We start from the raw sequence: 18,636 nt of genomic DNA, 5'->3' as shown, positions 1-18,636 counted from the left end.
GATTGTATCCATTACCCGTAACCAATTCCCTATATGAACAGTCCATGGGTATATAAAGCCTACCACCACAACGCCAGCAGCCAGTGGAAATGAACCCGACAAATTATAGACACTTCTCCATCTCTGTGATATACAGCTTGATGTGCGACTCCATCTTGAGGTACTCGTCATGAGCCCGCTGGATTTCGTTTTCGATATTTTCTTTTAGATCCGCCATCTAGCAACTTGTCAGCGATCTCTCCAATAGCAACGTAATGGAGTGGGAAACAACTGACCTTCTTCTCGGTCTGCTCGATCCGTATCCTTCGCACCTCCATCTCCTTCTGCTTCTCAGCCCGTTCTTCCTGCAGTTGTCGGTGAATTTGGCGCAGCTCCTCCATCCGAGCCTGCGCTTCCTCCTGCTTCTTCTGGCTGCTCTTCCTCAGGGCCTCTATCCGCTCGTTCCAGCGAGCCAACTGTCGTTGCAGTAGTTTTTCCGTTTGTTCAACTTCGCGGACATTATTCCCGCGTTCTGAGATGGCATCTTTGTTTCTTGCGGCACGGGCCTCTTCCTCCTCTTCCTTTTGCAGCTCTGTAGCAATATCTTCCAACACCTTGACGCAAGCTTGGACCTCGTTGGCCACCAGCGTAAATGTGTCCGTTGACGTTTGTAGGGCTCGCAGCCTTCTCTCCAAGGAGTCGACTTGCGCCTTCTCACGCATCAAGTTTTCGGACAAATCGGTCAACGAAGCCTGTAAACTCGCGTAACTTTGTTGAACATATGGTCGCAACTTTTCGATCTCCTGTCTCGTGCGCACTGCTCGCTCCATTTTCTCCTCCAATGTTGCCTGTCGCTTCGCCTTGTCACTCTTCACCCGGTCCAGAGTCTCGGCAATTCTCTCCTGGTTGCGTCGTAACTCCAGAAGCCGTTGCTTCAGGGCATCGTTTCTCTGAACTTTTTCCTTGACTTGACCTTCCATCGCCTTCTGCTGTCGTCTCATTTCCTCTAGTCGCCGCTCGAGTTCCTGATTTTCGATATAAAGAGTCTCAATGCGTGCTTTCGTTTGCTCCGTTTTGTTAAAGTGCTCGTCGATCACTCCAGTTTGAGATTCACGGAAACGGACAAAATTGATCAGATAGGAGAAGATCTTGACCAGTCGATCATGTGTCGGCCGCGTCAGATCAGAGAAGGTAAAGTCGTGCACTCCACACTGCTCAGACTCGTCAATGATGCAGTCAACCAAAGGGACATATGGCGAAAGTCATACCTCGAGCATCAGCCTCCGCAAACTAACAAAGAAACCCATCAGATTTCGCGTGTCTGGCGGCACAATGTCTGGATAATCTCCACAAATATCTGCTGCAGCGGCGCGCATTGCCGGATCGACCGTTTCGCGCGTGGTGTTCATGAGCAGCTCCGCGAACCATTCCAACACCATTTGAATTTGCTGGGGGTTCGGCTTCACTAAATCGGCCGGTGTAAACGCTATTCCAATGTCGTTGATGCATCCTGCAATCTCCTTGTCGGGCTGAACCTCCAGTCAGTTATGTTCGGCGGTCGCAGAGATCGAAATAACTCACCAGGCGCATCAACGCATCACTGTCATCTTCGACTTTTTTGCGGTTGCGATTCTGCTGCTGGTTTCCATGGTGGAACTGCTGGCTCATGCGATTGTAGGCCATGATGACCAATATGACGATATTCCTGCTTGATCGTGATCGCGATCGCGCGCAAGATGCTTTTGCCTTCTGTTTACCTTCGGCGCTCCGCCAACGGGAGATGATGGACTATTCCAAAACAGGATTAGTGCGGAGTGAGGTTGCTTATGTAATGTAGCGGGGTGGATGCAATCGATGCAAACAGACTGTGCGTGCCAGTGTGAGATATTCGGGTTTTTGATGATTTCCAAGTCTGAAATTCTAGGTGAGCTGGATAATCCTGCTGAGCAGTCTACCCTGCACTTGTGTTCAAGGGGTCTATATTGTTTCCGGTGATCTGATTTCAAATTTTATTTGTCGGGTCACCGCGGCGGCCACCATTCACCATGGCGCCGGCCGAGTCTTCCTTTGAGTCAGTGCTACGATACGCAGAAATATAATAGCTTGGGCTAATGGAACACTCCAGTATCGTGGCGACCTACAATGACCTTCTCCGATCAGATCCGGACCTCACAATGCCAATCGCGGCCATCGAGGCCCTCGTTCTACTATTAACACATTCACCCTCTTCGACAATATCGGAAACGCTCGACCTATTAGAGAAGCATACAGCGATCTTAAAGAAAGCCATTCCGAACCCGATTGCCCTCTCTGCAGGAACAGACCTCTTTCAAAGATATCTGATTTCAACGCTGCAAAGGCCGGGGCAACTGGGACCCGCGGGTGATTTCAATGCGATTCGCGCGCACCTTCTTTCGAACGGACGATTGTTCATTAAGCGCGCCAAAGAAAGCAGGCAGCGCATAGCAGCATTTGGACGAGCTTTTGTACGCGATGGAAGCACAGTGCTGACCAATGGCGGTTCCCGAGTTGTCTCAGCTCTGCTACAGAAGGCTGCAGAAGATAACAGTGGGTCATCAGCCGTGCGGTTCCGGGTGATTTACGTCCTCTATGGCATTAATGATGCAGACAATTTGACGGTGGAACCCGAGGGTCTGGAAACGGTCCGCGCGTTGCGGGCAAGAGGCGTCCCGGTTGCGACCATTCCCGAGTCTGCCGTTGCTTACTCCCTCGGCAAAGTCGATATGGTGATTGTCGGCGCCGAAGGGGTTGTAGAGAACGGTGGGATTGTGTCGAGAATGGGAACCTACCAAATCGCGCTGCTCGCCAAGGCTATGGGAAAGCCGTTTTACGTCGTTGCTGAGAGCCACAAGTTTGTGCGACTATATCCGCTGGGGCAGTATGATCTGCCAATCGAGCAGCGAGTTATCGAATTCAAAACACAAGAAGATGTTGAAGCGGAAGAAAGGAGAAAAGCCGAAGCTAAAGCACAAGCTAAGGAGGCGTCTGGAACAACAGAACCTAGTCGAGAACGAAAGGAAGAGCATATGACGGAACTTCTTAATGGAGCTCCTGCAGAGAAGGCAGTTCCACCGCGACGTGATGCAGTCGATTTTACGCCACCGCATTTGATCTCGGCTTTGATTACTGAGAGCGGCGTTCTCACGCCGAGTGCTGTCAGTGAGGAGCTTATCAAGATCTGGTTTTGAAATGTCTGGCAGAGATTCTATCTATGTACATTGGAAAAGGACATCTGCCAAGCATCCAAAACACCAATCGATCCACTGGGGCCGAAAGTCGATCTGCGTCCCCGTCAATGTTCCGTGGTCCAAATGGAGGAGCCGACACGGGACTATCTCGTTGGATGTTGCCATCCTTCGTTGGGAGTCTAGAGCCAGCCGCCACGGGCAAACAAGGGCCTTAATGATCATGAAACATCAAAACAAATCGAAACGTCGCGCCAAGTTTCGAAATCCCGCTAAATACTCCTCAACCATGAAACGAAACATCAGTCGTATCAGCCATCAATAATCATAACTCGTCAAAGAATGCTTGATTCCGTCCATCGTAATCGTAACATCGTAATCGATTGAGGGTATCAATATAACTGTGCTCCGCAGCACATGTCCATGAGTTCATCGCGGCGTGAGATCCGCTCGCCGACGTCATCCATCGAGGTCATCGCCATTGCCCGCCCATGGAAATCGAATCGCTCGTCACCGGAAGCGGTAGTGGTCGCCAGTCGTAGGTATTTCCTTGCAATTGCAGCCATTGCCGCGGGGAAGGTTCGGCCAACCAAAGACTATCATTGTTCGGCTCGATCGCAAAGGCGTAGAGGAGCACGTAGCCGAGGAGAACGAAGAGCCAGACGCTCATTTTTGCTTGGACCCTTTGTATCACGCCTATGGCACATCTGTCTCGTCTTTATCCTTACGATCAAAGAAAATTTACAGTCTGTATGGATTAAATACTACCGTCCATCCCAAGAGGAAATCGGCACACGATATTCCAAAATTCCGTCCCCGCAAAGTCGATGTCGGATCGGATCTGCGTTGTTCCTCTCTGTACCTTACCATGTATAGTTAGCGCGATTAGTACACTAACCAGATATGATTAGTATATTATCTCGGTCTAACTGTTAATAGTAATCCGTATCTATCGGTGCGAGTGATACGGTATCCCCGGAAAGTTACAAGACGGAAAATATCCGGAAATCAGTGCCTGACCGACTGCCTGATGGGACAGATGCGCTGTCAAAAGAGTTTTCGGGACTCGCTGAATGGTCCATAGCGGAGTTAGACTTTGTGAACGAAGACGGAATTCGACGAAATGATTGATCGGTATAGAATTGGCGGTGAACCGAGGAGCCTCGTGCCTGGATCTCGTGAAAGGAAAAAAACTCTCCCTCCTACCCCGCAGTGAGAGTAGCCGGCGACAGCCGCTTTGAAGGTCAGCTGGTGGTTTTGTCACTCTCAGCCAAACTCTCCTTCAAACACGAGTTTGAACAACCGAGAATCAGGATCTTCGCAGGGATTAACGTTGTTTTTGCTATATACAACTAGGGTGGACACAAAGAACAAACGCAAGCAGCAAAACGAAGTCAATATCATTTACTACCTTTTACCACTACTACCTTCTACCCAAGAAACTGAGAAGAGGAGCCAAAAAAGCCCACCGCTAGTCTTCACCGGGAGAAGTATCCTGCTGCTTCGTTGGCACCACACATCTCTGCCATCTTGACAAAAACCCCTGGCCCAAATCCCTAGATTCGGAACCGTTTGAGCCCAAACTGAAGGGACTCGAATCTTCTTCTTGGCGGGAGAAGGAACCTACGTGCAAGATTCCAGGGAAAACAATGGACTTTGAAGAAAAGCAGTCCGTCCGAACCTCGACCACCGTCGGCCATCGGTCAACCAGTCTCCTGCTGGTCGAGTCCAACGAGTATCGGCAAGGATCGTCGTTTCTGGACCAACGAAGCTACGCTCAGGGCCAACCGGCAGATTCTATGTACACTTCATGGTCGTTTCGGAGGCTGTTAAGCCGCAATAGCAGTCAGACCAAGTATTACCGAGCGTTGGAGAGGAGGGAGCCTAGACGGTTGAGGAAGAAGTCATTGACAAATCAATGACACTCCTACTCCTTGTCTCCATACGCTTTTTTCATTTCGTCTTCTCTGTCGTCTCGGCTGGCGGGCATCTATATGAATGATCAATTCCATCATATTGGTTTTTGGGTCCAACATGCACCGTTGAGGCTGTGCGCTGCATCAAGATGGCCAATGTTATTTTTTTTTTTTCGTTTGTGGCGGTGGAAATCTGCATGGTTCTCTATAGCATATAAACTTGATTTTGCTTAGAGCGTTACCCTTGCTATTTCTCTCATCAAGATCAACAGTTTCCATGAGGTTGCATGTTACGTCTTCGTTTGTTTTACAGGTTGAATGCATAGTACTATCAATCAGATGAAAGTCATGATAGACGCCCGTGTGTTACCTTAAGGAATCAAAAATAGTAGCCTGGCAGTCAAGATGTATGCTCCTAGTGGTACAATACCTGAGAATTCGAACGCCCTCGCGTGGATAATCTTCCTCGTGAGCTTGTGAGATCGGCAACACATGGGTTTGCCATTCAAGACTTGTATCTCCTGTGCCTGTCAAACTCAATGCAGTGACTAGGATGACCTGGATTTGGTCGGTCAGACGGAGACGCGATTTGCAGATGATCCTGGATTCTGGTCGACATGATTGGAGTATCAACTGCACCTTTGCGCAGCCCGTGCGCATTGGCTGGATGTTCAGATGAAAGGTGAGCATCCGTGCTCTGCCTCTGCATTTGGGGTCGTTCAAAGCCTGAGATGCTACAGACGGGGGTCGTTGGGATGGCATTCTGGAGTATGCTTTTTTCGCCCAATGACATCTTTACCGATGCCGATTCATGGTTGCCCGGGTGCCCGGCTGCGGCTTAGTTAACGCCAATCTACCAGCAATCCTCGTTACTAAGCAAAGGCACGATGTAGACTGAAGCATTTCTCCAAGGCTCGAAATCTCTGATCTTCCCCCACCAACAGTGAGGGTCACAGGAACAAGAAGCCGGCACTGCGCTTGGCTGTGGCTTGTAATGGAGTCAGAAGACGCAGGATCCCGGTTTGAAGGGGGTTCCGGACGTGGCTTGACAGCAGGAGGAGCGCTAATTAATAGGATTGTCGGGCATACCATCTAATCAGATTTGCCGCAAGTCGGCCATCCTGGACCGTCCTGGGAGTCCAGACCAGGGTGTGGACTCTGGCTCAATCTCATAATCAAACTAACATGGGCCTCGGGTAAAAAAAGAAGGATATCCACGGCATTTCGAGCGAGCAATTACGAACGGCTCTTGCATGGACGCTTTATCAATATCCCCCTTGTTGGAAATTCGAAGGGGCATGGAAACTTGGAGCAATCAAAATGATCGGTAGATCCTGACGTGGTTGACAACTGTCGTAGAATCTTTATATAGGTAGTAGAGAGGTATAGAACCTGCAGAATGCAGACCCATAACGGACCCGGATAACGTTCAAACCATTTGTTTTCCGAAGCTTATTCGTGGATCGAACTGCCCAGGCCTGTTCAATTTTTTACTCACAACTTCAATTCGACGTCTGAGTTGACCTGTCCGAAACTCCGAGACGGGTCTTCTTGTTCTTTCTGGGACAGAAAGGCATGCTTCGGGAATGAATGAAATATAGTACTGGCTCGCGAATCTTCTCTTTCTTGCTGCAGAGCTCCATATTCTCGCATCCTCTTGCAAAGCATGTCGCAAAGAGCCACTTTGCCAACACCAAAGTCTCACCGATTGGCCAGAGAACAATTTGCCTGGTAGTGAACTTCATATAATGTCGTAGAATTTCTAACGGAAGACTGACGAATACTTCCCCATGGCCAAATGACGACGACCGGCTAGGTACGGGATTACGCACGCGTACAGCAAGAAAAATACAAGTAGTTTTTGGCCTTGGGCAGCAAGTCTCGTGATAGGTTAATCGTAACCTAACCTAACTTGATCACGGAGGCTAGCCCTAATCAGACGGAAATTTCTTGGCATGCAGGCTCCTCTTTCGACCCAGAGCTTACCGAAAATAGAATCGCTACCTTTCATCCAGGGCTGCTCTCCTGGTCTCCCGTCGCCCTCTGTTGTGTTCTTGAACGCGCACACTCACACATTTTCCTTTCCCATCGAAAACCATATCCTTGCGTGTCTGACAGTTCTCTGCAGTCAATTTTCCTATCGCATCTATGCCTTCTGTTGCCTTCCATGTTCTCTTCTTCAGCTATCAGCGACAGGTCCCCTGTAACTGGCCCGATCTCCCATCTTAGCCGAACCGTCTGAACACTAGGGGGTTTCAGTTGGATCTCCACTGAGTTTCGGCAAGCAGCCATCGCTGCCCGCCAAGGCTAGCAACACGTTCGAGATGACGATATGGCCATTTAATCGCAGGGGCAAGCGCTCCAGAAGTCAAATGAAAGCTGCAGATGGCAGGAAATCCTCCCTTCCAGAGTCCGATCCCGGCCGAATGTTGAACCCCATCGCCGCCGTCACACGGAAACCTTCGAGAAAACGCTCGAAGCGAGAAAAGCGGAATAATCGCGGCCCTTCGCAGCAGAGCAACTATGATCGATCCTCGCCGGTATCGATGAATCATGCGGATCCGGCATCCACGATGCCGTTCGCGTACAATTTCGGGAATCACACATCGGTATCGAATGTTGTCGCAGAGGGGAGTTTCGCCACGAGTCGTCCGATCCCAATGCTCAAGAAACGGCCGAGCAATCGGAGGAAAGGCGCTTTGCAGCGAGCATTGAGTCGGAAATCAAGTCGGGATATTTCGAGAGAACAGCAGATCAAAGCGTTGAGCTCGTCTGTTCCGTCCAACTTCTCGCGCTCGGGATTGCTGGGCTATCTCCCATCGGACGTTCGACCATCGCCTAGTCGCCTTGCGCAACATCACCCGTCAAACCACAGTCTGCCGCTTCAGCCATCCGCGCGATCATCCATTTCCGATGCGTCCGATTCATACGCGTACAAGGTCAACGGGCTGGCTCTTCTCGCCCCCCGTCCAACCCTGAAGTGCGCGGAAGTCTCAAGATCTGGCACACCGTCCAGTTTTGCGGGCTCGCCATATCCTATTCACAAAGATTCGGCAAGTCCGTATGACGAGGACGATTTTCACAGCAATGAGCGGATTGCCGATCTGGCTGATGATTTGGATGCCTCGGGTTTGCGAGCTATCATGGAACGACACCAGCGTCGCAAGGAGAAAAAGAAGGAAAAGCGGCGCCGACGGCAAGAACAACAGCAACAGTCCGGATGGCGCGGAGCAAAAGGAGCTCTTACCCCGGAGGATCCGATGGACGAACGCCGCGGAAGAGACAGGACGCCATCGCCAGCTACATCCGCGTTGCAGCATTCTGCGAACCCACAAATTGGATCGTCGGAAGTCAGCGTCAATGAACAGGCTCATTCGGGCTCATGGCTGCGCGGGCCGTCGGCAGAAAGTGAACTGCGCAGCCATCGCCTCTCTGAAATTTCTGCCCATGCGCACGTCATTGGCAACATCGACGATCGCTCGATCCGCAATGGCAAAGTCGGTCAGCAGCAGGATCCAGTATTATCACGTGATCAGGTATCATCCGGCCCCTCCAGTACAGACATGGGCACCGTTCAGCAAACGCAAACCGATCCCCGGAGCTCTATCGTTCTAGACGAGAAGCGGGCGTCTGTAGCAAGTAATGGCAGCCGAACTTCGGGGATCCTGAGGTCATTCTTCCGACGTCCGAGCGCCCGGAAGAAGTCGCCAGCCGGTGAATTCAACTCGGAAAAAATGACAAACACATCCATGGAATCATTTTCGAGAGTCAGTCCTGTACCGCCCGCACCCACAGCTGCCATTCCGATTCCTGGAAGGAGCTTCCACCGGACTGGCGGCACGATCCATCGCCCGAAATCAAAGTTCACCGAGCATTTTGGCGATGAGCCTCTTTCTCCTCCAGACTCGCGGATGAACTCCCCCGTTCCGCCTGGGCTTGATCCCTATGAAGGGATGTCTCGAGAAGCATCGAGCCGACCATTGTCCTGGGACGCAGGAAGTCGTGCGACACGTCCGGATAGCGCCATGCTGTCCCAGTCCCTGGCGTCCATTGACTCGGAGGGCTCATGGATGTCAGGTAGGTTTCTCCGGCAGATCTCGCAGCAAGCCAGCAGTCAGCCAGGCTTGAATCGACGCCAACTGGACAAGTATGACGAGGCGCCAGAAGAGGAGGACTTGGACAACGGGCACGCCAGGAGCATCATCAGGCTCGGAAAGGAATTTGATGATGCCGACGAGTCGTACGCACATGAGAGGCGGGCGAGTAGCACGACTACCAACTCTCGTGGCGTTGACAACGATGATAGCTCGTCGCTCGGTGATGATGACAAGGAGGCCGCAGAGACGTGGCACCATGAGGGACTCGCTCGTCGGCCAACGCTTGTCCGGGCGGCACACCTTCGTGCCAAGTCACGCGAGGGACTTGTGAACCATGTCAATGCAATGGACACCACGGAAGAAGAACCGGGCGCCGAAGAAGAGGAAGGAGAAGAGAGGCGCCGCCGGTACTGATTTCTATTGAAAACCCTGATCGTGCGCGTTACGTTTTCCTGTCAGACTATTTGGCATCGGGGCGCGCACGGTTCTGTTCACATGAGGTCGCCCGGCGCCGGTCGCATTGCAACATCGTCACATCTATTTTACCTTTTCTTCCATGGAAACGGTTTGAGCCTGGCCTGCGGTCCATGATGCGCCTACGTTCTTCACGGCAGAGCATCCTGACAATAAGAAACCAAAAAAAAAAAAAAAAAAAAAAAAAAAAAGAACTGACCGCAGTCACTCACTTGTTTCCTTTCCTTGTCTGTAGTCCTTCCTTTCTTTCCTTTCTTTCTGGTCTTGACTTTCATGCCGTGTTAGAGTCCGTGTATGAGTGCATCATCCCAGGACCAGTCTGCTCCAGCCTCTATTCTTCTGTACACTTTTATACCCTTGTCAAGATACCCCAGCTTCTGTTCTTGTTTGCATATTTCTTCTGCATATATTTTGTCTCTAAGATGGGCGGTCTTCCTTGACCATGTCTGGTGTTAGAAGGAGGTTTCAGGGCATGATTTGGCGTTGTCTGCACGGAATACCCCTTGTGTTGAGTACTTGTTTGTGTAATGTGTATGAGTGGTACATAGGTGTTTTGCTTCTCTGTCGATGTTTTTAAACACATTAGTTGTTTCTAATAATCAAACATGAGTTGGGATTCTCTCCATGAGATATTGTCGACTATCAAGAAACGTTCAATAAGTTTTCCTAGCCTTAGCTCGATAAGTTTGCATTCTAGGGCTAATTAGGGCACGCGCATGGGTAACTACGAGCAGTCGTGCCCGGCCTGTTAGAAAACACGGCTGGCCACCTGCGCAAGCCCTTGTTGTCGAGATGGATTGCAAGACAGGCTTTAGACCTCTTCGACCAATGCTGCATTTTTCTGTCCCTCTTAAACCTCCTGAGATCACGTGGAGAGCTAACCGTTCTGGTATTGGTATCGCTTTTCATGGCGCTTTGTCGGTCTGCTCTTCATCGTTGATTCGTTGCCAAATGCAAAACATGTTCGTTGGCTCTCTTCCACTTCCAACTTTCCACACTCATTCCTAATTGACGCCCGCCTCGCTTCAGCCGTAGCTATCTTGCCTTTTGCCATAGATCAAGAGCTTTCCAAAAATGCGTCGCCGCGCTTTGCAGGATATTAACCCAAATGTCCAACCGCGGGCATTGCCAGAACAGGCGTCGCTGCGACTACCCGCGGCGCTTGCTGAAGCAACCACATTCGCTGTACCCCTACCAACCTGTTACAATCCAGGAGGATGCGGCGTACAAGGCTGAGATGTGCCACGGAGGACTAGTAATAAATTCCGGGGCTGTTGAATACGCCCCTTGATCTCACAACTTGAATCTTTTTCACAGTTGCGGTGTTTCCTTGAAGCATTATTTCTATAGAGGCACTGTGATTTAAGCAGAGTGTTCCGATCTTCGGCTTTGGCAGACAATTGAAAAAGCATAGTTGGACCGAATATGCATTTCTTTCGCAAATTGCGACTCAGAAGGAAAAAGACTTCCGTATCAACGAACGGTGAAACCTCGGTTGCAGTCCAGCAGTCTCCTGCTCGGTCGTCTCGAGACTCTCCGAATGAAATCATCTCTCCAAGAGTTTCGGGAGAAATAGCGATTGCTTTGCCGACTTCATGTACCTCTCACTCTGTTAGGCCCTTACCAGACGCCAATTCGCGAAGATTCACATCTCAGTTGAGCGATTATCTATGGGCAAAAGCTTTTGAGATCTTCAAGAACCGAGAACCTGAACTAATGAAAGACTTCAAGACACATCTTAGCTCGTCACAGGAGGGCATAGACCCTTCGACGCTAAGATCAATCGAGCCAATTGCGGAGGGACTTGTGAAACGTCGTGAGGACAAGCAATGGCGAGTCCAGCTTCTGGGAAAGCAGGTGCATATCCGGCGTCAAATCGAACGTCTGGCAAAATTCGTCTTCTGGGTTGACAATGCTGTCAAGCCGATCCTTGCAACTCAACCGTACGCCATGTTGGCATGGTCCGGTGCTTCCCTTTTCTTCCTGGTATGTCGGCTTTGGCCGCCTCGTTCGTTATTGGGCTGACTGTTCGAAGTTACTTGCAGGTGCTGCGTACATCGATGAGTCGATGTTGAAAGGGTTTAATTCGCTTTGTGATGTCCAATTGGAATGGCAGATTGTAGAAAAGACGTATCTCAGTCCCTCACGTCTAGCAGGTTATCAGGACCTCATCGAACCAATTTCCAAGCTCTATTCGCATATACTCGAGTATCAAGCTCGTGTGATATGCCACCTCTCAAGGGCACAGCTTTCCCGTGCATGGGAAAAGGTCCTTGGCTGGAACAATTGGGAGGAGAAATCAGCAGAAATCCAGGATTTTAGTGAACAATGCAGAAGATACATCTCTCCGCTCCAAGTACAGGAAATTCAAAACGCCAAGAATATCGAACTGCAAAATATACAAGAGTCACGGACCATTCTCGACAAGATTAGGATGATTCTGGAGGAAGAAAGAAGGACTACCCAGAAACTCCACGACAGCCAAAAGGAGAGAGAGCTCCTCCAAGATCTCGCTTCCGATTATGAAAGCCACAAAGACTATAATCCTCCGAGAGTTCAGGGCACTTGCGAATGGTTCTTCGAGGACGAGAGGTTTCGGAAATGGCGAGACAGCGATTTCGGTCTCCTTTGGGTGTCTGCCGGCCCCGGCAGTGGGAAATCTGTGCTGTCACGGGCATTGATTGACGAGCATCGCTTGTCTACGAATGTTACGACATCTGCAGTCTGCTATTTCTTTTTCAAGGACGGAGATGAGCACCGCATGTACGCGACGAATGCTTTGAGCGCAATACTTCACCAACTTTTCAGACACGATGCTACTGGTAGACTAATTGAGCATGCGCTGCCCAGCCACAAGATGTTCGGCAAGAGTCTGGCACAGAGCTTCTCTGAACTCTGGCGTGTTCTCATGAATTGTGTCAACTCGCCAGACGCTGAAGAGGTCATTTGCGTCCTCGATGCCCTCGATGAATGTCATCCGGATAGTAGGCAGCAACTTCTCAACAAGCTGCAAGAGATTTATTGTCAGCACCCTCGGACTTCTAATCCGCCGCCGAGGCTCAAGTTCTTGATCACTAGTCGCCCCTACGATGATCTGGAGGCATCATTCCGAAGATTCTCTAACACAATCGGTTACGTTCGTTTTGATGGCGACGACAAGGTTGCCCAGATCCGAAATGAGATTAACCTCGTCATCGATGTGAAACTGGACGAAATTGCGTACAATTTCGACGAGGAGGACCGCAGGAAAATCGCGGACCGACTAAAGGGCATGGAGCACCGCACTTATCTCTGGCTTCACCTTACATTCGATATCATCCAGCAGAGCCCGAGTGAATATGGCAAACGGTCGGACGTCGAAGCACTCCTTAATGACCTGCCCGCGGAGATATCAACAGCATACGAAAAAATTCTGGACAGAAGCAGGGACAAGCGCCAGACCGAGATTCTGCTTCAGATCGTTCTAGCTGCCGCACGACCTTTGACCCTTGATGAAGCTAACGAGGCCCTGACTTTAGCCCTGCAAAAGGAACAATATGACTCCCATGCCGCCCTAAAGTCAGATATCTGGCCACGCGGCAGCTTTAAAAGCGCGGTGAAGAATTTATGTGGCCTCCTCATAACCGTCCACGAGTCGAAGTTGTTTCTTATTCACCAGACCGCTAGGGAGTTTCTGATCCATCCAGAACCGAAGGGCAGGTGGCAGGGCCGGTTGAACTTGTCGAAGGCACATGGAAAAATGACGCTGACCTGCTTGGACTACCTGTCCTTGCTGAAAGAGCAGAAACAAATTTGGAAAGTCAAGGCCGAATTCCCGTTTGCACAGTACTCCTCCGAGTACTGGATGGACCATGCCAAGCTCGCCCAAGGAGAGGACGATGTGCAGAGAAGAATTATGAGCTTCTTTCTCCAGGAGCGACTGGCCTACAACATTTGGGGTGATCTCTTTGACCCCGATAATCCCTTTGTTTCAAATCCGCGATCTTTTGGGCCAATGGCGGCTCCACTATACTATGCATCGTCAGGTGGTCTCCAGCGCATTGTTGAGTTACTATTGGAGGAGGGCGTCGATGTAAATACACGTGGAGGAAAGTATGGTAACGCTCTCCAGGTTGCTTCTCTCCGGGGCGAAAAGGAGGTGGTTTTGCTGCTGTTGGAGAGAGGTGCAGATATAAATGCCCAAGCTGGTCATTATGGCACTGCACTCCAAGCTGCTTCTGCTAGAGGTCGCAGGGATGTGGTACAGCAACTGTTGGAGAGAGGAGCCAATGTCAATGCACAAGGCGGGTTTTATGGCACTGCTATCCAAGCAGCTTCCGACATAGGTGACAAGGAGGTGTTGATGTTGCTTTTGGAGAGAGGAGCGGATGTCAATGCACAAGGTGGTTTTTATGGTACAGCCCTACAAGCCGCTTCTGATAGGGGTCACAAGGAGGTGTTGTTGCTGCTTCTGGAGAGAGGAGCGGATGTCAACGCGCAAGGCGGTTATCATGGCACGGCTCTGCAGACCGCTTCTCTTCAGGGCAACAAGGAGGTGGTTCAGCTGTTGCTAGAGAAAGGAGCGAATATCAATGCACAAGGCGGTACTTATGGAACCGCTCTCACGGCTGCATCTGATCACGGCCGCAAGGAGGTGGTAGAGCTTCTGTTGGAGAGAGGAGCTGATGTCAACGCACAAGGCGGTGATTATGGAGCTGTCACTCCTCTCCAGGCTGCTTCTGCTACCGGCCACAAGGAGGTGGCCCAGCTGCTGTTGGAGAAAGGAGCGGATGCCAATGCACCAGGCGGTCTATATGGTACCGCTCTCCAGGCCGCCTCCCAATACGGCCGCAAGGAGGTGGTGCGGCTATTGCTAGAGAAAGGTGCCGATGTCAATGCACTCGGCGGAGATTTTGGCACCGCTCTCCAGGCTGCTTCTTACCAGGGTGACAAGGAGATTGTGCAGCTTCTGTTAGCGCGAGGCGCCAATGTCAACCTCCAAGCTGGCCATTATGGCACCGCTCTCCAGGCTGCTTCTGCCATGGGGCACAAGGAGGTAGTGCAATTGTTGCTGAACAGAGGTGCCGATATCAATGCCCAAGGTGGGATTTACGGCAATGCTTTCCAGGCTGCTTCTCGTTTAGGTCTTCAAGAGATTGTACAGTTGCTTTTGGAAAACGGTGCTCACAATGGTCTGTGAATTATTCCCATTCAAGACTGATTGGATAGTCCAATAGATAGATATGCATATCTCATTGTCTGCTGTCTGTGCTCCCGTCGCGATAAGTGGTATTTTTCTTTCATACCAGTGACACCTTACTTACAGTGCAAACGGAACGGTTACTTCAGTAGTATGAGAAGAGGTAGGGTCGGTTAAGGTACGGAGTACACCCACAACCACTAGTAGTGAAGTCCAGGGTCTTTACCACCCAACGTACGGAGAGTGATCTTAAAATGGTAATTTAATTTATCAAGCGCGGAAGTTATGCACTAAGTTACGATTATACTAATGCATTATGGGAAGGAGTCACCAGGAACATGATGTCACGCGCGGGTAAGGGGACAGGGTTGATTGGTAACAAACACTAACACGGGATCATAGCGTGATTGCGAATTTGCCACTTTAGCATATTTTTTCTTTTCTCGACTTCGGCTGAATCGATACGTTGTGCTTGTTGATTCGGCGGAGCTTCAGGGCTGCTATTGCTGCATAATTGTATTCCCAGGCCAATTGTGAAAATTGAGAGCTGGTTAGTAGGTGCAGGTCTGAACTGTGCTGAGTGGCAAGGATGGACGCCGTGAAACAAGACACCAATATTGGACGATAGCACACAGATACACCAGGGCTGACATTGCGGACGCTCTGATAGAAAAAGCAGCTATCTTTGCACTACCGACCGAAATTCCGTTAGAAAGCAGTGGCAAAGCCCAAAATGAGGTACGTCGTTTTTGCTCCGAATTTGATCGAGCACGCAAGCACCGAGGTCCATTTTGGATTATTCAGACTTTCAGAGGTGGACAGTTCCAGAACACAGAAGCTACATCACCATTGCACCTTCTCCTTCCTTTGAAGAATAGCATATTAATCATCCGCTTGCTACATCACGCTCCTATATATACCACTCCCACCCCGGACTGAAGAGGGGAAGATCAGGAAAAAGAGAAACGAAGCACCGGGCACAGCTTTCTGACTAATAACGTCACTCCACCGACTTGCCCCTCTTCTCCAAAGTGCCAACAGTATCTCAAATTTAAAAACTGCCCCTCATCTCGTCATTGCCGTCATACGCGTCTCAACTTTCTCCCTTAGTTTTCCCGACTCTCTCCTCGTCTAACGGAGTCAGATCCTCCACATTGATCGCGTCTTCTCTGCGTCGAGTGACCGCTCCGTCGTATATATATAAGAGGACTCCAGTGTCCTTATTCCGTCCTACGCCTCGGTTCTTCACCGCTTCCCGATCGACTTCATTTCGCCAGAGCCCAGTCACCATGGTTGTTTCCCAGGTCAAGGGGTAAGTTCCCAAATTGAGTTCACCAACAAGGGGAATGATTTGGATTCTGACAAGTTCTAGTAAATCCGACTTCGACGCGGCCATTCAGGGCGGCCAGCTCGTGGTGGTCGATGCCTACGCCACTTGGTGCGGTCCTTGCAAGGCTATCGCCCCCAAGGTCGAGGAGTACAGTAGGACGTACTCGGACGTCAAGTTCATCAAGTTCGACGTCGACGAGAGCCCCGATATCGCCCAAGAGTTGGGCATCCGCGCCATGCCCACGTTTTTGCTCTTCAAGAACGGTGAAAAGGTCGAGGAGGTTGTCGGCGCCAACCCGGCTGCCATCGAGGCCGCCATTCAAAAGCACAAATGAACTTGTTTTTAGTATCCCTGTCATTATATAACCATTGCTGTCGAGACGAATGAGAAGTTCTGTATTGCTACTACTAAGGTTGCATTTTTCAATTGCTCCGTCTGCTTCAATTGTAGGGCGCGGTGGGGATTCCAGGCCAGGCATGTCGTTGGGATATTGGTGTTTCATTGTTGTGGCATAATTCCATTGTATGCACCTCGTTTTGACATGCTCGGCCATTGATACGATCTGTTGGCAACCTGCAGTGGAGTTGAGAGTAGTGTATATGGAAGAATGAACAATGACAATGGCATTGATGTCCCATGAAGCACAAATAGAAAGCTCTTTGCTTTTCATATGTTTGCATGCCAGCACGGTGGATGCAAGATGAATAAAGTTCGTGCTTCTACTGTACATTGGCAGACGTTCTTCGCTAGGGTTTGCGATTATCGCGTTCCTGGTTCGGACCGGGGGTTGGGTTGACTTGGTTTACCAGCTACCGAAATAGGAAACTCTGTGTTTTCGTCTCATCCTCATCGGAGGCATCCTGGGAAAGGATTCATATTCTCCAAAGATTTATCCAATCACATCAGCCACGGGACATGCGATGATACATTCCCTTCTCTTGAAATCCGGATCGACGTTGCGACACAGTCCGTGCAACGAGGGTAACTCCGGAGTCAGAGGTTGATTGTGTGAGAGATCGTTAAGATAGTACTCCGCTTTGGGGAAATGGGGACTCATTTTTAGTACCCCCTCACAAATACTTAATTCCGTGAGAAGTATACTCGGAATACTGGAATGATAACGGTAGATGTCTGTGCTCCAGTAGATAGTAAATACAGTCGTTGGCCCGCACTCATAGCATTTGCTGTGCGGGGAGGCTCGGACGGCTGAGTGGCGATTTGGAGGCGAACTAGTTGATTTGCTTGATAGCACCCTGTCTCCTCGCCAGTCGTGCATTCGAGAGTCCCAGCGCCAGCTTGCTCATCTCGACCGGGTCACGGTTCAGCACTTCATACATGGCATTGACATCTCGGCCGATTCCAACTTCTTCGGCCGTGTCTAGGCTGCGTGCATCAACATGAGGCGCCAGCACCGGCCAAACAGCCTGTGCATTGTCGAAGAAGATGTCGGTTGCGAGGTCTCCTAGTCCCTTGATCTCTTTGATCAGCTCCCAAACCCTGCGAGGGTTGTAGTCGGCCTTTTTGAGAAGATTGTTAAGGTCGCCTTCTGCAACCGTACTACCTTGTTAGCACTTATGTAGACTGTAACCTCCTGTGTTGCATGCAGACGAACCGTATTTGCTGTTGACAAGCTCGATTAAATCCCCCATCATACTCGCCCCGCGCTCCCGGTAGCGGTTGTATCCCCCCCGAGCGACAACCTCTACCCGATCGTCCCAGGTTGTCTTACTCAGAACGTTGATATCATGATATCCGGCATCGATCACCGTTTTGACGGCCTTTTGTGCCAGGTCATGGGAGATCCGCGTTGATTTCAGCATGACGTCCAGACACATCGCCAGAAGCGCCTCGGGGCTAGCTTCTAGGTGCTCCGCGACCGGGGTTCCCTCCAACGGTAGGCTACCAAACTCTTCAATCGTTCGTCGGATTTTTCGCGTCATGCGGCCCTTGTCATTCTCCGGAGGCGTACTATCATCGCGCCTCTTGTCTTCTCCCTTTTCTTCATTCTCCGTAACATCCTGCTTGACGGCTTTCTGTGGAGGCGCCTCGTCACTCTTATGACTCCTTGAACTCGAAGCTTCCGTCTTCCCATGACCGCGGGTGCCGTTCCTCTGCTCTTTCTCCTCCTTGCTGATGCTGTCTCTCTTATCAATCTTGCGCTTTTCCGCCCCCGCATACTCGTCGATCTCCTCCCTTGGTGGGCGGCCTTCGATATCTTCCTTGAGTTTGGACCGACGACGATGCTTCTCGGTGGGGAGCGATGGTTCGCTGGATGTTGACCCTCGACCTGACCGTGTTTGTACCATTGTCGGCGTCAGTTTATTCAGGGTTAGAGGGAGAAGAGACGTTAATTATCGTTGGGGAGTGAGTATGTTTATCCCCTCCTCTATTCGGCCATCACATCTATGACGTCGTGATGATGCGTATTATGCTGTTCTACAAGTTGTTCGTTCCA

The 18,636-nt window shown here is 50.4% G+C and overlaps 7 protein-coding genes across 7 annotated transcripts; 5 read left to right on the top strand and 2 right to left on the bottom strand.

The window, feature by feature from the left end:
* Positions 1 to 103: 103 nt before the first annotated feature.
* Positions 104 to 1,662, bottom strand: VTN49DRAFT_7729 (uncharacterized protein; the record flags this gene model as incomplete). Its single annotated transcript, XM_069416030.1, has 4 exons — positions 104 to 217; positions 276 to 1,190; positions 1,248 to 1,508; positions 1,561 to 1,662. The coding sequence occupies 4 exons, from the start codon at positions 1,660 to 1,662 to the stop codon at positions 104 to 106; spliced, it is 1,392 nt and encodes a 463-aa protein (XP_069272090.1).
* A 362-nt stretch (positions 1,663 to 2,024) lies between these two features.
* On the top strand, positions 2,025 to 3,188 carry VTN49DRAFT_7728 (uncharacterized protein; the record flags this gene model as incomplete). Its single annotated transcript, XM_069416029.1, has 2 exons — positions 2,025 to 2,050; positions 2,105 to 3,188. 2 exons carry the CDS (start codon positions 2,025 to 2,027, stop codon positions 3,186 to 3,188), a joined length of 1,110 nt encoding a protein of 369 aa, XP_069272089.1.
* Positions 3,189 to 3,602: 414 nt separating this feature from the next.
* On the top strand, positions 3,603 to 5,107 carry VTN49DRAFT_7727 (uncharacterized protein; the record flags this gene model as incomplete). The annotated part of the gene is made up of 2 exons (XM_069416028.1): positions 3,603 to 3,764; positions 4,661 to 5,107. 2 exons carry the CDS (start codon positions 3,603 to 3,605, stop codon positions 5,105 to 5,107), a joined length of 609 nt encoding a protein of 202 aa, XP_069272088.1.
* A 2,318-nt stretch (positions 5,108 to 7,425) lies between these two features.
* VTN49DRAFT_7726 (uncharacterized protein) lies at positions 7,426 to 9,612 on the top strand (the record flags this gene model as incomplete). Its single annotated transcript, XM_069416027.1, has 1 exon — positions 7,426 to 9,612. The coding sequence occupies one exon, from the start codon at positions 7,426 to 7,428 to the stop codon at positions 9,610 to 9,612; it is 2,187 nt and encodes a 728-aa protein (XP_069272087.1).
* A 1,776-nt stretch (positions 9,613 to 11,388) lies between these two features.
* Positions 11,389 to 14,851, top strand: VTN49DRAFT_7725 (uncharacterized protein; the record flags this gene model as incomplete). Its single annotated transcript, XM_069416026.1, has 2 exons — positions 11,389 to 11,658; positions 11,708 to 14,851. 2 exons carry the CDS (start codon positions 11,389 to 11,391, stop codon positions 14,849 to 14,851), a joined length of 3,414 nt encoding a protein of 1,137 aa, XP_069272086.1.
* Positions 14,852 to 15,584: 733 nt separating this feature from the next.
* Positions 15,585 to 16,515, top strand: VTN49DRAFT_7724 (uncharacterized protein; the record flags this gene model as incomplete). Its single annotated transcript, XM_069416025.1, has 3 exons — positions 15,585 to 15,589; positions 15,996 to 16,163; positions 16,224 to 16,515. The coding sequence occupies 3 exons, from the start codon at positions 15,585 to 15,587 to the stop codon at positions 16,513 to 16,515; spliced, it is 465 nt and encodes a 154-aa protein (XP_069272085.1).
* An 895-nt stretch (positions 16,516 to 17,410) lies between these two features.
* Positions 17,411 to 18,487, bottom strand: VTN49DRAFT_7723 (uncharacterized protein; the record flags this gene model as incomplete). The annotated part of the gene is made up of 2 exons (XM_069416024.1): positions 17,411 to 17,727; positions 17,794 to 18,487. 2 exons carry the CDS (start codon positions 18,485 to 18,487, stop codon positions 17,411 to 17,413), a joined length of 1,011 nt encoding a protein of 336 aa, XP_069272084.1.
* Between the last annotated feature and the right edge of the window lie 149 nt (positions 18,488 to 18,636).

The sequence above is a fragment of the Thermomyces lanuginosus genome (assembly GCF_041956635.1).
Source record: "Thermomyces lanuginosus strain ATCC 200065 unplaced genomic scaffold VTN49scaffold_7, whole genome shotgun sequence".
NCBI lineage: Eukaryota > Fungi > Ascomycota > Eurotiomycetes > Eurotiales > Trichocomaceae > Thermomyces > Thermomyces lanuginosus.
This window is presented reverse-complemented; position numbering and strand designations above follow the sequence as displayed.